The sequence below is a fragment of the Aythya marila genome (genome assembly GCF_965140915.1).
Source record: "Aythya marila genome assembly, chromosome: 4".
NCBI classification, from domain to species: domain Eukaryota; kingdom Metazoa; phylum Chordata; class Aves; order Anseriformes; family Anatidae; genus Aythya; species Aythya marila.
The window spans coordinates 5743346-5764169 of record NC_139045.1 but is presented as its reverse complement, the minus strand read 5'-3'; the positions used below and the strand labels follow the sequence as shown (position 1 = coordinate 5764169).

The 20824-nt window shown below is 41.9% G+C and overlaps 1 protein-coding gene and 1 long non-coding RNA gene across 3 annotated transcripts in view; one reads left to right on the top strand and one right to left on the bottom strand.

The window, feature by feature from the left end:
- The window catches only part of NPNT (nephronectin), a 48429-nt gene extending 32797 nt beyond the window's left edge, over positions 1 to 15632 (top strand). For both annotated transcript variants that reach the window (XM_082759772.1, XM_082759771.1), the window contains 4 exons: positions 7486 to 7581; positions 7978 to 8076; positions 11109 to 11365; positions 14286 to 15632. In XM_082759772.1, coding sequence (XP_082615898.1) covers positions 7486 to 7581; positions 7978 to 8076; positions 11109 to 11365; positions 14286 to 14381 — 548 coding nt within the window. In that variant the 3' untranslated portion in view covers positions 14382 to 15632. The remainder of the gene's footprint in view (positions 1 to 7485; positions 7582 to 7977; positions 8077 to 11108; positions 11366 to 14285) is intronic.
- LOC309877905 lies at positions 12395 to 14337 on the bottom strand. Its single transcript, XR_014317449.1, has 3 exons — positions 14227 to 14337; positions 13992 to 14083; positions 12395 to 12642 (listed from the first exon to the last, which is right to left on the bottom strand). It is a non-coding gene; the product is annotated as an uncharacterized lncRNA (long non-coding RNA).
- Positions 15633 to 20824: the final 5192 nt, after the last annotated feature.

Here is a 20824-nt window from a genome sequence, read left to right as displayed (position 1 = left end):
CTTTGTAAGTGCTTAACCTATTTACATTTTCAGATGAAAGTTTTGGAGGGAGAAAGGAAAGGCATTTTATTGAAAAATAATTGAAATGCAACATAACTTACACTCAGAAGATTCAAAAATCGGGGATTTGAGAGTTGCTCTCTGACAGCATATTTCCTTAGCTTTAAGAATGGTAATGGTAAAATGGGACCATTTCGTAAAGGCTCTGTTATGTTGCCTGTATTATATGAATCCAAATAGCCTTGGATGATTATGACTAAGCGAATGTAGCATTGCATGAAAATATCGTGGAGGCTAATTTTATGGAATGCATCTCTGAAAGTGGATATGTAAAAGGTGAGGATACTAAAGATTCCCCTAGCACGAGGACATGTCATTTTAAGAACTGCTCTGAAAGACACAGCACTGTTTCTACGCCAGCTTTAGTGCGTGCCTCAGATGGCTCTGCTGGCACATGCAGAGTTGCATACAGCTGCCAAGAAACATTCAACACCCAATTTTATCTTTAGTTCTGTTGCAAATTTTAGAGATGGGGAGGGTGTGTTGGATCAGCCCTTTTCCCTCAGCGTGACGTACAATGAAGCTGCAGGAGTGATGGAGGAGGAGGAAGAAATTTGCTGTCTCAGAGAAGGTGTACAAGCAATGTGGGAGTTTTTTCTGGTTGCTTTGGCATCTATGAAATAACTTGTTGGGCTGTGTTCCCTTAGACCATGACGTAGTGAAATAATTTCTTCCTCATAAAAAAAATGTTTTGTTTTCTCTGTTGGTATTTTGTCTGCTGTAGACAATTTGATAAATTCAAAGTAGAGACAAAAACTGACTAACAGTCTGGGAAGATAAATCCTGTTCTGGCTTTTTCCAGACTGTTTTTAAAGAATTCAAATAATATATTCAGTTAAATAATGTTTTAATATAAAATTAAAAAACAAAACAAAAAAACAAACAAATAGTAAAGGCTCCTGAACATTAATATAATGGGAACCAATAGTTAAAAATGCTAGGTTCTGTGAAAATTAGTCTAGGCTGTGGCGCTGTGCTTCCCAGGCTGTCTTGTGCTGTGAGTACTCTCTGGAATTCCCAAGCAGGGGGATAACTTTCAGCTATTTTCATGAGGCAAAACCAATCACTTGCATAAAGCTTATTTTTAATTAGTGTTTGCTCTAATCTCTCCAAAGGGCTAGATTTCGAAGCTAGTGCTTTCCATATGAATGTTTGGGATATAGGAGTTAGGAAAGTAGGCAAGTAAAAATGTTCAAGTTTGTTTCCTAACTGTAAGCTTACGCTATTTTCCATATAACAGACATGGGAGAGGGAAAAGTTAATCTTTGAAAAGTATTTTTTAGTTTTTTATATAGGTTAGCTGCTACCCTTTGAGGTCTGTGGTGTCCATACATCGCTTCAAAGGCTTCAGTGCACAGTAAGCAGGATTCCCAGAGGCATCAAGCACAGCAATTGTTACTGGCTTCAGCAGGCAGTATAGGGACAGATCAAGTCAGTGTCTTTAAGCTCATGTTATTTCTGGCTCTATCCCCTGCTAAAGAAATCCTTGATACACGTAGGTGTGTGACATAACTGAGTGACTGGAATACTCTAGATGTGCTGTAGGGTGTAGGAATTTGTGTGGCACTAGAGGCATGATCCTTAACAAAGCTGGTACCTTTCTTTCCCCCAATTATGCTACCTTGCAGCAGTCACCTAGGTGGGAGATGCTGATGTCCCCTCCCACCTTCTCTGTCCAAAGAGATTTAATCAGTGAGTGCACAAAAGCATTTGTCTAGGATTGGGAACCTACAGTCGAGTGCAAAGCGGTTCTAGTGCTGCCTCATAAAGGAAAGTGTTTCTTGCAGAGTAAGGTGTGGCTTGCCTCCCGAGTCCCATTACTGTAGGATTTTGGGAGAAGGGGAGAAGTTATGGGGCTGTGCTGCCGGCCAGCCCCGTGGGAGAGCAGCACCCAGCTGCAAGGCTGCAGCACAGGGATCATCCTGATGTGAACCGCTCTGCGTGAGGCACCACGAGCTCAGGACAGCAGTGCTCCCACATCACACAAGCCAGGGCCTCTCCAAAAGTATTCCTCTGGGCCAAACACAACACGAATGGCTGGAATGTTACCACAGTACAGAACTTTAAACTGAACTAATTAGTAACATTTAGCTGACCTCTGATGTGCTTCTTATCTGCCATGTGGATGTGCCAGATGCTCCCCACCTCCAAAAATGTTTGTGCATATCTTTTTCTTTTCACTATCCCGTGTATTTCCTCAGGGAAAGGGCTTTTACAACTGCTTCCTTCACCTTCTTTAAACTTTACTAACCTCATCTGTGTCAGACATCTTTGCAATGTTCTTGGATCGGGGATTTGAGCTAATTTAATTTGGCTTGTACTGAGGCTCCTGAGGTTCATTTCCCCTACATCTTCTACTTCTGCAGTCGAGGCAGCTAAGAAACAAGTTCTCAAAAAGGAGTTTGTGCTCTGGTCCATGCGCCAGCCTGAAAAGAGAAGAGCAAGCCTCGCTCTTGCCTTCTTTATTTCCCAGGGGGGAATGCAGGCAGCCGTTCAGTCATTTCCTAACACTTGTTGGCTTGGGCAATGGAGGAGGAAATTCATGCTAGATCCACTCAGAGCAAGAGGTAGGATTTAGGGTTTCGATGGCCACTTCCTTGCTTGTCACTGCAGGCTGTTGTATCCTGACGAGTCGCAAAAGGTGGTGCTTTATCACGAGGAGGGGCAAAACCCAGCACGGAGAGCAGTGCAGCCAACAACCCCTGTTGGTGCAGAGCTTCCAGCCCTTAGCATAAGACCTCCATCTTTAAAGTTGTGCTTTTAAACGAGGTTACCTTGTGATAGATGAACTTCTATTTTTTTTTTTGGTCAGGCTCTGAAGCCTTAGCCAGACTTTGGTAAAGCAGCATGACAGTAACCGCTGCCTTGGTTGGCCGTCTGACTACGTGGTACTTCTGTTAGGCAGTCTGTGGCAGAAGGGGTGGCTGCTGTGCTGTACGCTGGGAGATGGCCTCGTGCACTGCACCAAATCCTGCAAATACTCTGGTGGTCTAGTCCAGGAGAGGAAATGTGCCTGGGCAAGTGTACTTGCTTTCCATAAGCATCTTTCAAATCGTAATTTTTCATTACTTTACATTTTCCAGAGCTTGCTCTTGGTGACTCGCTCTCAGTTTTCTCCCTTTGTTGTTACGGGACCTGTCATCTCACGCCGGGCAAACCTCTCCTAAGCTTTCACTTCTCAACACTCTCGAATGTGCTGCTCAGCTTGAAATCAGCTGGGGACCAGGGAGATTGGTGTGTTCGGTGGTAACAAAGAGCACAAAGCACTCTGCTGATAATGCTATTTAAATACCTTTGCAGTTTTTGACAGGTACTGGGTTGCTGCATTTCCTTAGACGCTTTACCCCTTTTCTAAAAGTGCCTGTAATGAGTGTGCCGAGCTGCTTTTGCAGAGAACAAAAAATGAGTATTTTTTAAAATGGAATTCCTACACTTGGCCTTTGAACCACTCTGTGAGATGCAGACAGTGGAATCTGGCACCAAGGATAATCTTCTGCTGATATGGATACGGGGGGAATGGCAATGAGGGAGGAATGCAGCGATGGCTTAATATTTAACTATTTCAGGGCTCATACAAACTGCCGTGAAATACAGAGGAATCTCCTCTGTTTACTGAGATGGCTGAAGTCTAAGAAAGAGAACATAATTCTCAGTAAGGCCAGGAATTTCTGCTACCCTTGGGATCTGGGTGACAAGTGTTAAAAGCATAAGCTTAAAGACAAAGCATAACACTGGGTATCAGCAGAGCAAGAACAAAACCCCTTATCTGCATTAAAGATAGTTCAGCAATTTTCCTTCTTAGCCCTTAGTGGAGCCGAAAGGATCGGAATTGGGAGTCTTTTCTCATAACAGCTATTAAAAAGATCTCAAGATAGGAGTAAAACGATTCTTTTTGCTGCCCCTTTCAATGGCTGAGAAGTTTTTAGTGCAGTAAATGCAGCTACATGATCCTCGAAACCGTTGAAATAAGGGAAGTGCTAAAAGCAAGAACGTGGCTCTTGTTACTCCCTGCTATCACTGGAGCAGCATCATTTTGCAATAGCAGCTAATTTGTCCTCACTGTTCTGGCACCCGTTAAAATGTATTCATCTTCATATTTAAGCAATTAAGACAGGCCCTTTGTTCCTGTTTGTACTCTGGAGCTCAACCCTAAGATTTGGGAGTCTTGCAAATCACACCCTCCATCCCTCTTCCACCTAGCTACATCCCCAGATCTGATGTGCGAGCTGCCGTAGGCTAGTTATTTTAGCTGTGTTTCCCACAAACTGAGTTGTCACTCATAGAAAAGCAGGTTACTATTCACAGGACCTTACGGAAACATATACAAAAAGATGTTTGACTTAGGCCAGAGTTAACGAGCCTTCTCACTGCCTCAGCAATGCAGGACTGGACTTCAGAGCGGGCACACAGCAGCACCGTCTCTCACCATTATGCAAGTGGTCATACAGAGGTGGGGCAACACAGCCAGGACACTGAGGATATCTGAATAAAAAGGGTGAAGTGCATCTCTCTGCTGCCCCTTCTCTTTAGCCCAGCATGAATCTAAGTGTTCCCTGGGGGAAACGAGGCTGTGCTCTGTGCTGAACGGCTGAGGAGCCTGGCTGACCTTTGGGCTACCCTTTCTCTTAGCTGCTCTCTGCTAGTTCTGCATGTGAGCTCCTCACTTGTGGGGACTTTCAGAAGTGGAATTTAACAACTCTTAATCGTAGCAACTACTCAGTCAAAAAAAAATATATCTTTTTGCTCGTTTTGCTTTGACCAGAAGTGGGAAGCTTGGTCATGCTCGTTGTGTGGAATGGGATTGTGTAAGAGCACAACGTTTGCTGTAAGGCAGAGCACAGCACTACTGACAGTCATAAAAATTATTAGTAATGTGGAGCTGCACTCCGTGGTTTGTTTTGGTTTTGTAACACCAAAACAGTGATTATTCTATAATTATAAACAGCCTGGCGTGCACACACCATCTCTTACACTCCCAAACTCAGCAATTAACAAGTAATGAAAAAAAAAAAAAGTCCTACTGTTTCCCCAGGGATTAAAAAGCTGAAAAGAAATCAGTCTTAAGCAGTTATTAAATGTTGCCCCCCACACACGTGCATCCATGAAGAGCTCACGCTAATTAACTTTGAGAATATGGTGGTGGTGATGTATTGGCTCGCTCACAGCGAACAGCGTTCTCCAAGAAAAAGAAGCCAAGTTTATATTTAACAAGCTTTATCAAACCATTGGAGTAAAGTGAAAAGCACACTGATATGCTATATAAAGTACACAGAAAGGGCTTGGAAAGCTTGCAGAGAATAACTGTGCCAAATACTTTCTCCCAGGATGGCCACTCAGCATACGAGTTGTCGTAGCAAGAAGTGTACACACGGATCGTGTTTGGAGCCCTGCATCTCCTGGGGTAACTTGTTTCATACCGTGTGCACATTCCTCTCATGGGGGCTGAGCACAGAAAGGGCTGTTTTAAAGCCCCGCAACCTGTTTTTCTAGAAACCTATGACAACAGCGTTTGGAGAGGACTTTAGGGAAAAGTTTTGAAAAAATATTCTTTGTAGAGCTTTAATTATTGGTCAGTGACACCAGCTTCAATTTGGAGAATGCCTATACGTGCACACAGGTGTAACTCTGATTTTTATAGACTAACAGTGCGCTAGGAATGGTATTTTACTGAACGAGAGGAGAGGTGGAGGTGGGCTGGGGCTGCTGGCAGCTGCAGGGGACATGGGGCTGAGGATCTGCCTCCTGTGTGGTGACTGCCACGTGCCTGGGGGTGAGCGGGGTGCAGCACGACTGTAATGCCAAGTGGGTCCTCACTGCGGGGGCCTATCGAAATAGCCAAAATATTAGTACAAACTGTGTAAAAATTAACAGGCCTGCACTCCCCAAACCAACCTGAAGCCCTTGAGGCTGTGTGTGTGTTAATATCCTAGACTGCAAATAGATGTATTCTAAAATCTACAGTTTTTTTTTTTTTTTTTTTTTTTAAAGTAGGAATAATTCCAAAAATGACTGCAATATTGAGGAATTAATAAGCAATATTGAGGAATTAATACAGACTTCAAGCTTCTTCATTTTGCTATACAGAATTTGTAGCATGTAATACTACTTTAAAAACACATTTGCATTTGGTCAACCTGTTACCAGGCTGCTTATTTTGTCCCAGTTGTAAAAAGCAGGCAGCTACCTCATTCTTATTTTTCGTTTTGCTCTGTCTTCTGGATTTAGAAGGCTTGTTGCAAGATCCTATGTACATATTGTCCTAGTGTAAAAGTTCCTTCTTACCTTTGATTTCCTGAAAACATGGTTGTTTATTTTATTATAAATCACCTCAATTCTTGTTCTCACTTGCCTAAAAAGCATATGCAGACATTTAGATACTTCTTTGAGCGCTGAGTATGGAAAATGTGTCAAGTTTTTAAAAGATAAAGCTCTCACAAATACTGTAGGTGTCAGAGGTGTCTGCAACATCTCAGGACGCGCCTGAAACCCACTGCTACTGTTATTAATTACGTGGGAGACCTGCCTCTCAGAGAGGAACTTTCCCAGACAGCTCCAGCCAGCGCAATCTCTTTATCTCTAGTTTCAGCTGTCTCTCAGGTTTGACACCCGAGTGTTATTTCGGGAGACGTACACAGCCTGGCACTCTTCAGAAGTAAGTGGAAGTCTTTGTAGCCCCCTGAATATTCTGCAGCCGCGGCTCTCCCGAAGACTTCTTAAATTTCAGGCTGTTGTGGCTGCAGCTCAGTGTCTAATAACCTGTAAACGACCAAGAGCATTCCTTCCCCTTGCAGCTGAGAACAACTGAAGGACAGACTTTATCGGAAAGTAAAAAATTGAATTACACTTGAATAGAAAACTCCTCCTTTTCAACTTGAGTCTAATCCTGATAATTGTTCAGGGAACTCTAATCCTTTGCAGGGGCATGGTAATACCCTCAGCTGTGTTTCTGAGTTTGGCTGCATAGGGTATCTCGTGTGGGGCCTCTTCCAAGTACCAGTGCTTTGTGTTGAAATTCTCTTATAAAACAGCTGTGGAAGGTGAGTGCATCGGAAAATTTGAGAAAGGGCTTTCATGTGGCTTCATTTTATTGAGAAACCACTAGCTTAAAAAGTGCCTTTGGAGTTTTTCTCTAAGCATGTGCTTCAAGGTTAAAGATTTTTTTTTTCTTGTTGAAAAAGCAGGTTTTGTTAGAAGAGCCTTTAGCAGATTTGCAGTCACCTTTTATGGAGTTCAGATAAATGTTACAGCGTAAATCACCTAGGCGTAGAGTTTATGAATCTTCATGTCAACTATAATTAAGTATATTGAATTTTCCAAGAAAAGCACAATGCCCAGAGCTGCTCTGCCGTTTTTTATTAAAGATAAGGAAGTAGGTCACTAACTAGCTTTATCTCATTCATTTCTGAAAAACCACTTTTCTCACAGTTCCACGCCAGCCTGGAGTGAGCAATAATCTGTTTGAAATACTTGAAATTGAAAGAGGGATTACCGCTGATGAATTCGAAGCCAACGATGACCCAGGTAAGATCACATCTCCTGTTTGGGGCCTGGGGTTTAGGATTTATTTTGATTTTTTTTTTTGTGGTGCATTTATACATTTTACAGGACTCCTGCACCTTATGCTCCTTGTTTAGGCTACGCTTTGTAAAAAGAAAACAAAAAACACAAAAGTGAACCTTTATAGTTTCTTTTCCTAACAGACTAAGCACAAAAATAGCATGAATTGTTAGTAGGAATAAGAGCAGCCCTTTTATTGTTTGTTTTAGTACTTTTACATATTCTTTTTCTAGTGCTCTTTCTGCTGCATTTTATTTTCATGTTTATGTGCCAGTGTCAGCCACAAGGGCAATTGCTATAGTTCCTCAGCCAGTGGAATTAAAACCTCTTTCTTTTGCCTTCCTGCTCTGTTCTGCCTAGGTCTGCTGGTACACAGCTGTAATTTTGATAGCGGCCTGTGTGGATGGATCAAGGACAAAGATGATGACTTGCACTGGGAACCCATTAGAGATGCATCAGGTAAGACACACGTGTACGAGCAGATCCTGTAGTTGAAGAGCTACCCAGGCTTGAGGTTGGTGACAGTTCTCTCATTTGCACAGATTCTGTATCCCTGTAGTTATAGGATATGTTTCACAACCACACCTCTTCTGCGTACAAAAAATGAAAAAAAAAAAAAATCATTGAAAGGTGTTTTGTGTTGGACTTTTAGCTGATATCTTTACAGTACAAATGTATCTAAAAGACTAATAAGTGTATTTAGTAAAAGCTGTCTTAAAAGAATCAGAAAGAACAAAAATGTGGAGTAGAGAACAACTTTTATTTATGGAGAAACAAAGCTTATTTTTCAAACCACCACGCGAACATAATTATTTCCATATTAGTAGTCAAATTAAAGAAAGTGCTGGGACTAGTCTTTGTTCTGCTGCCAAATATAATGTTCTTGGGTTAGTTTAATCTCTCAGCTTCATTTTATTAAATTCAACGCTAAATTACAGAAACCAATGTATAGGAAAATTGTTAAGTAGCTGGAAGGAAGGAAGACTGGGCTGGCAATGGGCAGCAATTTCTGAGTAAAAGCACACGTCTAAGCATGTGCTTGGGGTGGACAAAAGTGACCTTGAAATGAGTTTTTAGAGGGGAGCGTGCGCCAGCCACCTGCAGGCCCTACAGGGGAGTGGCAGCGTTAGGTGAGACCCTTTCAGTCGCACACCTCCGGGTGTGCTCCCAGCAGACGGGACACTGCAAAGCCACCGGGGAGCTGGGAGAGGCCCCTGGAGGTGTTACCTGTGGGCACCCTGCCCCTGGCTTACATTGCCATGATGAGACAGTCGTTTGCCACCAGGGCAGGTGTGCCCAGCAGCTTTTTTTCAGGCTGTTTGGATGGCTAAGTGGAAGTGCCTCCTGCCCAAGGCATGCTCTTGTGTTCTGTAGCTTGTTATGATGCTTCAAGAGTCTCATGGATGACTCAAAGGGCAGAGCTCCCTCCTCCTGCAGAACAGAAAACGGAGCCGTGGTCTGCATGCAGGCTGGCATGTTTGAAAAGACCACCCATAACTTCCCCATTGTTTTAAACAATGGACTCAAACCCACTCTATTTCTGAGGCAGTATATAAAGCATATCAATAATCTGTATTCAAAAATTGTTAATACGTACTAAGTTCCAGAGCCATGATTTTTAACTGGCTTTTTCTTAGACCTTTTTTTCCCTGGTGTTGCTTCCCAGTCAGGGACACTCAGCTTTTTGTTTCCTGTGCCTGTTCTGTTGCTGTTGACACAACCTGTTAAAACTAGTCCCTTGAAGTCACCCACCCCACTCCCTCCTGGCTGGAATACCTTGTTTCAGAGATTTATTTTCACAGCTTGCGCCTGAGTGTTTGCTTTCACCTTTCAAAGTTTGGCATTTATTGGTTTATCAGAATCTGTATTTTGAAAGGTGCCATGCTGAAGCCTTATAAGCTTATCTTGCGTGCAGAAAATGCTGCTTTGAGGGGACCTTTTCCTGTAGGGGCATGCCTACAGCTAAGTTGGCTTTGTGCTTACTAAATCTGTTTCCTATTGATTGGGTTCAGTCACTGTAACTATCTGAAACACATGCAGGTAACAAGTCAGGTCACTATTTTCAGAGTGAAATAATTGTATCTACAACAAACAGGTGCAGCTATTTGAATTCTCTTAGCAGTTAGTGACTTTGATGCAAAAACAATGCATTAAAAAAAAAAGAAAGAAAGCTTTAACAGATACTTGGATAAATGGATCCCACTTCACGCCCAAATGCAGACGTGTGACCTTAGCAGAAAAATACTTGGCTTAGTTAAATCTCACTGAGGCCAAAGGAACTTTAAAACTGGTGTAGAAGTAGTGAATTGGAGACATCATTTGCTTTACTTTTAAGTGTTTGACAAGTCCTGGTAGTAGCATGGCAACTACTTCACTGTTAGGAATATAGTCTTATTAATATGCAATATTTAGAAAAAAAATCAAAACCTATAGCATTGGTTTCAATTAAGAAGGCTGTCTGGACCCTTTACCTTAACTTAGATCCTTTGATACTCTGCTCTCATATATTAAAAATAGATTCTTAGGTTGAGAGTAAAATAAGAATTTTTCTTTTTTCCCTTTTTCTCTTTTAAGAGTGCTCCCTCCCTCCCCCCTTGGTCAGTTTAAATTTGAAAGTTATCCTTGAAAATGTTTTAATGAAAAGTTCAAAGATAAAAGACAGGTGTGAGTTTTCTGCAGGATTTGAAGTTCAATTTATTGTAGTTCTAAGTACCTACATGAAAAGGTGTATGGGATTTATGGATCTAAAAAAAACATTTAATGGCTGTTGCTGTATCCATGAGATCCTCTACTTCTTCATGTACTGGGTGTTTTTATGAAGGTACTTCAAACATGATCAGAGATAATGATGGTGTTTTGAATTAAGTGCTTGTGTTCAGTAGCAGCTTCCTACTGTTAGAGAAGACCAGCCCTTTGGAAATCGTAACTAACTGTTTCTAACTTTCTGTATCTCAGCTAGATTAAGAGTTTAAATTATGGTTAAATGGAAACGCTGGGCTTATTTGCAAGTGGATACACCTTGAGACTTAACCTGTTAACACAGTTTCCAAACAAAAAGCAAGGTACAGAGCTGTAACGGCATAACATTTATGCTGGCCTTCTACTAGCAAACATGCACAGCTTACAAGATACATAAATTTACACGGTAGCTTTGGTGTCACTGTGGTTTTAAAATAAGTCACCAAGGGGATGTCCGGAATGAAGAAACAGATGAACTTCATTTTCAACAGCTGTAGTATTTGCTGTGTAAAAAAGAGATTAGATAAGAAAGCCCTAACCTGGCACGCTGTAAATAGAAGCCCAGCACTGTAAACCTTACCTTGCAGGGGAGATGTGTCAGTTCTGGTTCTCAGTCTAGCACCAATATGCTTTATTTACCACTCACTGGACCTGATGGAGTCCTTTTTAATTTATTTGATAATGCTTCTGCATTTGGTCCTGAAATTTTAGACAGCAGAATTTTACCAAAGTAACTGCTTTCTCTTTTGCAGGGGGACAGTACCTGACCATCTCTGAAGCCGAAGGCAAAGAGGGAAAAGCAGCGCATCTTATCCTGCTGCTGGGACACATGGCTCAGGCTGGGGACTTATGCCTGTCGTTTCGGCACAAGGTGCCCGGCCTGCACTCTGGTGCCCTCCAAGTCTTTGTGAGGAGAAACGGTGCTCACGGCCCAGCTGTCTGGGGGAGAAACGGTGGCCATGGCTGGAGGCAGACACACATAACTTTGCGAGGACCGGGCACCAAGAGTGTGAGTACAATTGCATTTACTGCCTTTTTTTTAATTTGCATGAGACTCTGAAGACATTTAGGTGGTGTAGCACTTAATCATTTGCCTTCCGGGTCCAATGTCTGCCTGTTTTTTAATTCTCCATTTATCCTTGCCAATGGAATCACATTTCTAATTAGTTCTCTGTAGAACAAACTACAACACCCATAGTAATAGACAGATGGAAAACTAGAAAATAGCTTGTACTGAGCTACTATCAGGGACTCACTTATCATGTAGGAAAGAGCAACCTAAAGGACAAGAGCATACTGTACTTGTTTTGTAAAAAAAGCAAGTACAAATTTTCCAAATAGCCCGTATCGAGATTAGTTGTGAAGTATGCTTTAAAAAACAGTGTCATGCAAAAGGAAGGATCATCCCCCATGGATTAAGAAGTGGTTAAACAGATATTGATTATGTCTGTTTATATTACATACTATAGCGTATATATAACATATTATATATTTTATATATACTATATACACATATAGTATATAGTGTATATACACACTATATATGTATATATACTATAATAGTATACATAGTATAATAGTACACTATTATAGCATATATTATTGTGTGTATATACACTATATACTATATATACTATAATATACTATACTAATATAATATATATTAGATCTATATAATATATAGTATAAATATACTAAAAATATATAGTGTGTATATAGTATATATTATCTGTTTACATTATATAGTAGAGTATATAATATATACTATATAATCTATATAGTATCTATTTATATTATATACTGTAGTATATAATATATAATATTAAAATATATAATATAGTATATATTATATACTATAAATATACTATAATAGTATATATAGTATATATAGTGTGTATATAGCGTATAGTATATACAGCATATATTACATATTATGTACTATTATATATATAATATCCCATATATATTAATATATGGGATATTGAGAACAGTCATTTCTGACACTGCAGGGAGGTTACCTGTGCTATTGCACATGTTTTTACATTCTTCAGCATACCTGCAGCTGACCTGGATGAGGAGGTAACTGATAATCTAGGTATGCCAGTAAAACAAAATTGTTTAACATAATCGGAAGCAGCTCTATGAAGTCCCATGGAGAGTATTTTTAATACCTGGAAATCTTAGAAGCATTGGGTGATTAAAATGATGCATCAAAAGCTCAGCATTTTTCTTCAGTCTCTGCTTTCAGCAGAGAAATAATAAAAAAGATGCCTGATGTTCTGTTAGCTGTAAACGAATGTCAGACTGAGAATGTGGACATTTATAGCAGGTGAGCAATATATTCATCCCATTCTTACAATTTTTGCTAGGTTTAACACTGATCCTCAGAGGTAGGGTGCTGTGTTAAACAAGGTCTCTATAAGAACACTTTTACAGTAAGTATGTATTACTGATGTATTTACTGGCAGACAAGTAAATGCGTTTTAGGGACCCCCAAAGCTTTTAAACAAGAATAACAGCCCCCCTTTGCACTGTTCCCTTCCTCAGCAGTAGCTGTCAGCGTGGCTTGCAAACCGTAACTGATCACTGCCTCGCAGGACCCTGCAGAATTGTCAAGTTTGGGAACTTTTCCAGCCAGGCTGGGTAGCCTAAAGCATTTGTGACATTTATTCCAAGGATCAGGGAGTGAGAGAAAACTCTAGATGAGCAGGGAAGACCCTAGCACAGAAAAATCTGTAGGAAAAATGGACACTTAATTTTCTAGCTAATTAAAAAGCAAAAGCAATTAAATACTAGCGCTTTGGGGGGGGTTGCTTCTGAAAACCTGAGAATATGAATAGAGACCAGAATCCTTTATCAGACTTTCTAATGACTTTGCTTTGTGTAAACTATTTCTACAGCATATCCAATATCATTTATTTCTAAACAAGTATTTCAGCATATTCAACATAGCTTCTCTGACTTCCCTTGTTCCTATGCTTTATTTAAAATGTTTGTTTTCAGCAAGCATCCAAACTATTTTTTAACTACACAGGTGAATTTCTGAGCTGTGAGGCTGTATTAACTCTTTCCAGCTGAGTGATAACAACAGACGGTTACAAAGTTTTGCTGTAGACTTTGGATCGTTTTTAAAACCTGGTCAAAAATACCATATTAAAGCCATTCAGGTTTCTGCTTCCAAGGCAGTAATACTGGTGAGCGACACTGGTTTATGGCAAGTCAGCTGGCCATTCTGTAAATCATCCCTGCCCTGATTTATGCTACAGGTCTTCTAGTTGAGCTTTATGTTTGATGAGTTTCTTCTATGCAGGCTAAATCTGGACTGCTAATGGTCTCCGTAAATCCATGCCCAAACTTCCACTGCCATTTTGCAAGCGGTCAGTGCTTCTCTAGATTACCACGGCTCTGCAGGAGCCAGGATTTGTTAAATAGAAGTTGGGGGTTTCCAGTTCCAACTGTGTTTGGCATTTGGACTAAGTCAGCTGTGAGGTGTTTTAGGGATGGAAAGCTCCTCCATTAGACAGGATTTTGTTAGACTAGGCAGGGTGTTGTGTGTTTGCCGTGAGGGACAATGAGAACAGTGCAGCAGTGAGCTACAGAAAGCACAACAGATTCTCCTGTGTGGAAATTCTTACCTCAGATCTGGCAGCTGGAGCAGGGCTTTAATCACCTCCTTGATTTGTGCCATAGCTCCATCCTGAACTGCTGGCTCTTCACAAAGATCCTGCTAAAGTGAAAAAAGAAGGAGACGATCAGGAAAAGAAAAACAATACGTAATTCTCAGCAGAATTATATAGGCATTTTTGAGTCAGTTAAGACTGGTTGTGCTTTCTTATGCTTTTGCTTTCTTATCATTACCCAGTTACTCACACAAGCAAAGATTCTTTCATTTCATTCTTGCACTCCAATTGTTCTTTTTCTTTTCCCAGGTTATTTTCAGAGGGGAGAAGGGGAAAGGAAGAACTGGGGACATTGGACTTGATGATGTGATCTTGAGGCGAGGACGCTGCTCTGAAGAACATTAGCAAAGACGGGGGACTAGCACAGTCATCTCCTCTAGCCCTTCTCCTACTATTCCTACCGAGCTTTGAAACAGAGCTGCAAGAAAAAGAAGAACCAGTTGGAGAGTGACAACTTCTTAGTGGTCTGCTAAGTGCAATCTCACTGAAACTTCCCTTAAAAACATGAAGAGCACCTCCCCGGGTTCAGGAGCTCCAAACTCCACGCTGGTTGCTTCTATTAAGCCTTACCCCTAAATCATATTTTGTATGTAATAACTTTATCCTCTCTTAAGCCTAATGAGCGCTCACACAAAGAGCACTTGTGAAAAAGGGAGAAATAATTACAAATGGCGTGAAAAGAAAGCTCCGGCTCAGAAAGTTAACATACTCGTTACGTTGCCATAGTGCTACTCTTCTATTAATTAGAGTTGACAGACGGTGGGATTGAGCTAGCTGCAGAGCCAGCTCAGCCTGGCTGAAGCCTGGACTTGACCTTTGGCGTGCTGCCATTGACCTTCGAGGAGGGGTTGTTTCATATTAGACAGCATTTACGTGGGTGTTGCATCTGTATTAAAGAGCAGTTACATAGAGTAGGCTCTGCATCCTGTAATATTGCTACTGCTGCGGTTTGTGTATATGTGTATGGTTATGAACATATTTATGTTTTGAATACTTACAGACTCCAGTTATGAGGTAGTTGGCAGCTGTGCTTTCCTGTTACACGAGGCAGGAGTTCAGCACATGGCGTGATCCTACTGGGCCTGCCAACGGATACGTTACCAAAGTCAGTTAATGGTGCTCATTGAGAAATGCTGGTACAGTTCTTTGCGTTGTAATACGGTGAAGGCAAAAGACCAAATCCTAACCTGACGTAAACTGGCATCTGATCATGCTGTCCAGGTTTGCTTTTAGCTCAGGAGCCAGCCCTAACGGGCTCTCAGTCCTGCAAGAAACTCCTGGTTGAGCTGAAGATCGCGCAGCCAGGAGAAGGCAACTTGCACCTTGTGTGACTGAGCCCTCTGCAATGCTGAGGGCCTTCCCCTTCCCAGGCCTGGCACGAGCCCATGCCTAAACAAAAAAGGGCAGCTGCCTCATGGCCGTGCAAGCAATTCAGACCGTGAAATGCCTTGAGCCACCCTTGTCAAATGTCCATATTCCATCCAACTGTTCTGTATATAATAAGCATTTTACTGTTTAGAACTAGACCAAATATTAGCTCTAGCTGGCACTAAATGTTTATCAGAACTTTGGACTCATTTTTTACTTACGTATCATGCATGTGGTCTGCAGTTTCCCAGGGAGTTGTTCGAATTGGTTTGGGATTTTTGGACAAGGAACGTCATCATCATTGCTGTTAGTAAGTCAAAATTTGACAAAGTATTAGTAACATTTCAGAAAATGACAAAAGACAGATAAAGTGTTAATAGTGGCACAGTCTTAAAGCTTCAAAAATGTATACATAGAAGAAATAGGTATTGGCTCTTTTAAATACATAAAATGTAAAACAAACATCAGCTTCATGTCATTTTATAAAAATACCATTAAAAAGAAAAGAAATTAAACCTTGCAGACAGTCCACAGAGATGAGAGGCCATGTTCTGAGTGCCTGGTTCTGACACAATACCTTCCTGAGGATACTTTTCCAATTTGTCCCCTAGCACTGTATGTAGAAGAGAAGTTTATTTCACCAAACAGATACTCTCCTGCAAAAGTGTGTCAGCAAAAATCTTGAAATGGAAGAACAATGACTTTGTAAAAATTCTTTAACCTATTTTGCTTTGGATATGATCATGATCTTTTTTCTCTTATGTTATTTTGCAATCTGTCAGAAATATTTGTGAATAGTTGAAATGCCTTGTCTTTATTTTAAAGTAATCAGTAAAGGAGGCTGTTACTACTAATTGGAATATCTTGTTTTCATTTCTGGATCAAAAGTCTCATTTTTAGTGCAATGAAATGAACCAAAACATGACAATTCAACAACAATGAGGTAGCTAATTACTTAACTATTACCGAATTTAAAATTAAAAGTGCATTTCACTATAATATGGTAAGAGCTGTATATATATATATTATTCAAAAGGAAGTATATATATATTATTTGAAGCAAAGTGTGACAATTTTCAAAATAGCTTTTAGAACAGTTTCATGGGTAAATTAAGAGTTTGAGATATAAAATGTCCTTTTTAGAAGAAAACCCAGCAACCACAGCACACTACTGAGCCTGCACAAATTGTATTCTGTGACGTTTACCATAATTAACACATTTTGATCTGCTTCATATGCAGTGGAAGAAGAAAGGTCTTATATTACCATGGTTCTCTTAGAGTGAGACTCCTTGGTTAAAACTAAAACCTTCTAAGTACGACCAAGTGGGTTTTTGCCCCTTTACAAACAGGCCGTAGAAGCCAGAATCTCACTGAATACAGATGGCGAGCAGAAATAAGTACTCAGATGGCAACAGGAGGATTTGGTGTTTCTGACTGCCCTTCATCCGCACAATCAGACAGGTGACAAACCCCGTAAAGCCCTGTAACCACCGATGGTGGGCACCGGGATGGCCTTTGGGAGCCTGGCTCTGTGCTAGCTGTCACGGCTGTCGGTCACTCACCTCTGGAGCTGGTTGTGCAGTGACACTGTGTCTGCGTGCGTCCCCTCCTCTCTTCCACGTTCACATGGTGTTTCCAAGGAGGTGAGGCTGGTTCGTGGGGCTGTTGCGATGCTCCTCTGCTAGCTCCCACTGGACATCTCAGCCAGGATGGAGCCGATGCTGCCATTCTCACGCGAGCCTCAAGAAAGATCAAAATGTGGCCTGAGGGCTTCCTATGCGGTGATTTATAATTCTGGTTAGAGCATAGTAAATAGATTACTAACTGTGCCAAAAAAATGCCTGCTTAAACACTTAGGCAAGTGGAGAAATTGCACTAAACGCACATGAAAACAGTTATCAAATGTACTGTACAGCTTTTTACCAACTTACAATTTTATGTGTTAAAAAGACATGCTAATCTCCCCCCCAGTATTAAAAATAAAGATTATTCTTAAATTACAGATCCCAGTGACAGTGTGCATTTTCTGATACTAAAGTAAGTACAATGGACAGGACAGATCCCAAATTTTTGTTTCCTGTTTCTATGCTGTACTGTCACCTCATGTCTCATAAAAGCCATGTCATTAACTCACTACTGTGTGCTTTCAATAAACCCCATTCCTTCTGGTGTTAGGCCTCCCTAGGTTTCCCTCATAAATCATCCTAGAGGTGGAGGTTGAAGCACTGTTTTTCTCACAGTTTGAAAATGCAACAATCACCTTAATAAGATTTCACCCGACTCAGCTTAGCCATGAGAAGCCGACCCTGAGCAGAAGGCTGCTTGTGCCAGCAGTCTCCATCCTCCTCCTCTGTCCTCGAAGAGGAAAATACATTTTTAGAATTGAATTTTAGAAAGCTGGAGTCATTAATTGTCAGTTGATGTTAACTTCTATGCAATTTTAACTTCTATGCAAATTAACTTCTAAGTTAACTTCTATGCAATTTTTTCTACTTTCATTTATATACACGTGTAAAATTAACTATACATAAACTAACAACTAGGAAATCTATATAATGGCATATATTTGTATAGTAGTATGTAAAAAGTAGTAAATATATATATATATATATATATATATGCGCATCTATCTGAAACACAAAATGATTAAAGTTTTCCTGGCAGTTAAAACCCACTTGCTTACCTGCTGCTTTATCCTGACATAGAATCATAGAATCATAGAATATCCTGAGTTGGAAGGGACCCTTAAGGATCATCAAGTCCAACTCTTGACACCGCACAAGTCTACCCAAAAGTTCAGACCATGTGCCTAAGTTCACAGTCCAATCTCTTCTTAAATTCAGACAGGCTCGGTGCAGTGACCACTTCCCTGGGGAGCCTGTTCCAGTGTGCAACCACCCTCTCTGTGAAGAACCCCCTCCTGACGTCCAGCCTAAATTTCCCCTGCCTCAGCTTAACCCCGTTCCCGCGGGTCCTGTCACTAGTGTTAATGGAGAAAAGGTCTCCTGCCTCTTGACAACCCCTTGCGAGGAAGTTGTAGACTGCGATGAGGTCCCCCCATCCTGTAGTTGTGCAGGGTTTGAGGACTTCCACACCAATTAAAGAGGACTGAGCTGAGCACCATGCACGGGAGTGAACCTGCAGAGCTGGGAAGAAGCACTAATTTTAGTGGCAGGCTCTGGTGGTGATTTAGAAGAGCACCAGACTGTTTCCCTTAGGTTCCCATTCTTTTCCCAAGAAATTTCCAATTTAGCTCTGGAGAGTCAGATGGGATATCACGCTTACACATGCTTGATAGACATGGATCGTGTAGCTCTAGCCCTCATTTTCTTAAAACACACATCAAGCAATGAAGCAAAGTGGGCCTGAATTTTCTGGCGAGAAATAATTCCCTGTTCCATACGCAAGGCACTCTCCCCATCGTTACTTCTCCTCATGTTGCTTCCCTGTGTCTGTTAAGAATCAATCAGTTCTTTCTTTACTCTTAGCAATATTTAACCTCCTGTAGTACACGGGCAGGTTTTTGTCCCTTCCCTGTTTTAATCCAGCCACTACCAATTCCCCAAGACCCAGGAACAGGTTTCCATTGCTATCAAACCGCTCTTCCACAGGTCCCTTCTGCAGACACCATGGTTGGAGAGCAGAAGGGCCATTGCTAAGGCATCCCCACGCAGGCTGTACCAGGAGCATTCTGCGTAAAGGCACACACTGCGTGCCTGTTGCACCCCACAGGCTGAGGCTGAGAAAGCACGCCAGGGATTTGCCCGGCACCCAGAGTAAGGATGCCCCTTTCAGTGTGATACAGCCAAATCCTGCCTTTCTCTGGCACTTCCCCAGGGACTTCTGTTACCCTGCTGTCTGCTGGCCTCTTACCTTCTGCTCAAGCCAGGAAGCCGTCACCTTCTTCTCCTGAGGCTTTCCTCACGGCACATTTCAGCAGCCCGGTGTCTCATTTCAGACTTCCATCCAGGATTGTTTCGATTCAGTGCACGTTTGGCAAACACCTGGCACAGCAAGGTGCAGCGTGTGCTCTGAGAGACGGATTTTACTGCGTTTCCTTGCAGCACCGGTACCAGAGTTTGGGGTTGCCACTTCCAGGGTATCTGACGGAGACCACAGTTGCTCTGACACCACTGGTGCCCCAGCAGAAGGGGGGACCATGTCACCTCTCCCCTTGCCTTTTGCCCCTGCCCTCCTTTAGGTCAAAAAGCCAAAGAAATGGATCCACCAGATTTCTCCCCCTCTTGGGATGGTCCAAAGCAGAATCTCCCCATGTATGATGCAGCATTACTGTGGCAAGCATCAACTCTGGTACAGTGGTACCATGGCTTCTTACTGCAAACAATATTAAAAAAAAGAAGCGCACCTTTTAAAGAAAACCAATTTTGAAACAGCTTGCTGTGGTTTAACCCGGCAGGCAGCGAAAGGAGCTGAGCAGCCCTTGGCTCTAGGTGGGTGCTGCTCTGCAACAACCGACACCTCAGTGTGTTGTCAGCATTGTTCTCATCCCCAATCCAAAGCACGGGCACATATCAGCTACTAGGAAGAAAATTAAATCTATCCCAGCCAAAACCAGGACACGGAAAAAGGACTGGATGTGTACCTTAAGCAGCGTCCATCTGTCTTCTCTACACATGTGGTAGTGTTGAGCTTCCACAGACACTGTAGAGCCTCTAGTGGCACAGCCACAAAACATTCCTCTTGGTTTAAGAAAGATTCTTTCAAAGTGGCTCAGTTTGTACTAATATCACTGAGCATAAATCAAGTCTTCACAAATCCTTCAAAGGCCACCACTTTCTCAGCCCATTCACATGCCTGGCTACAGCCCTCAGGTCTCACCTGGTGACACCACCGGGCAGAGCTGCACCATCCACCCCTGAAAGGCTTTCTCCTCATGTCCTTTGTCTGGGGCTGTCGTGCTGCAGCTCCACAGAGGCTCCACCAAGCACAGAAAGGCTGCTGATTTCACGTGTGGTTTTATGACTCTGCTCCCTGATGAGCACAGTCATACACACGCAGCACAAGTGCTCAGAGAAGAAGATCAGCAGACAAAAGAACACCCTGAAACATGATCAGTCACAGAGCAAAGGCAACATCCAAACTTAAAATTAAGAAAAAGTTGGCCAACTTAACAAGTCTCTTGACTATTACTTCGCTCCAGCAAATGTTGGAACTTACTCACTGGATGTTAATCTCAGTGACTGAGGATGCCAAGCACAAGTAAACTTTCTCCTTTTCCCAGGCTCTTCCATCCAGATAACAACACGAGGGGTGGCACCGTGACACACCGGGCTCGGCAACGCTTCCATGCCCAGCTGGGATGCTCTCCCTGCAATACCAAACACGCATGATTCACGTTCCCATCGAGGGATCTTTCCAGTCATTGCACTTTGGAATGTATAAACAGTGCTCTACGAC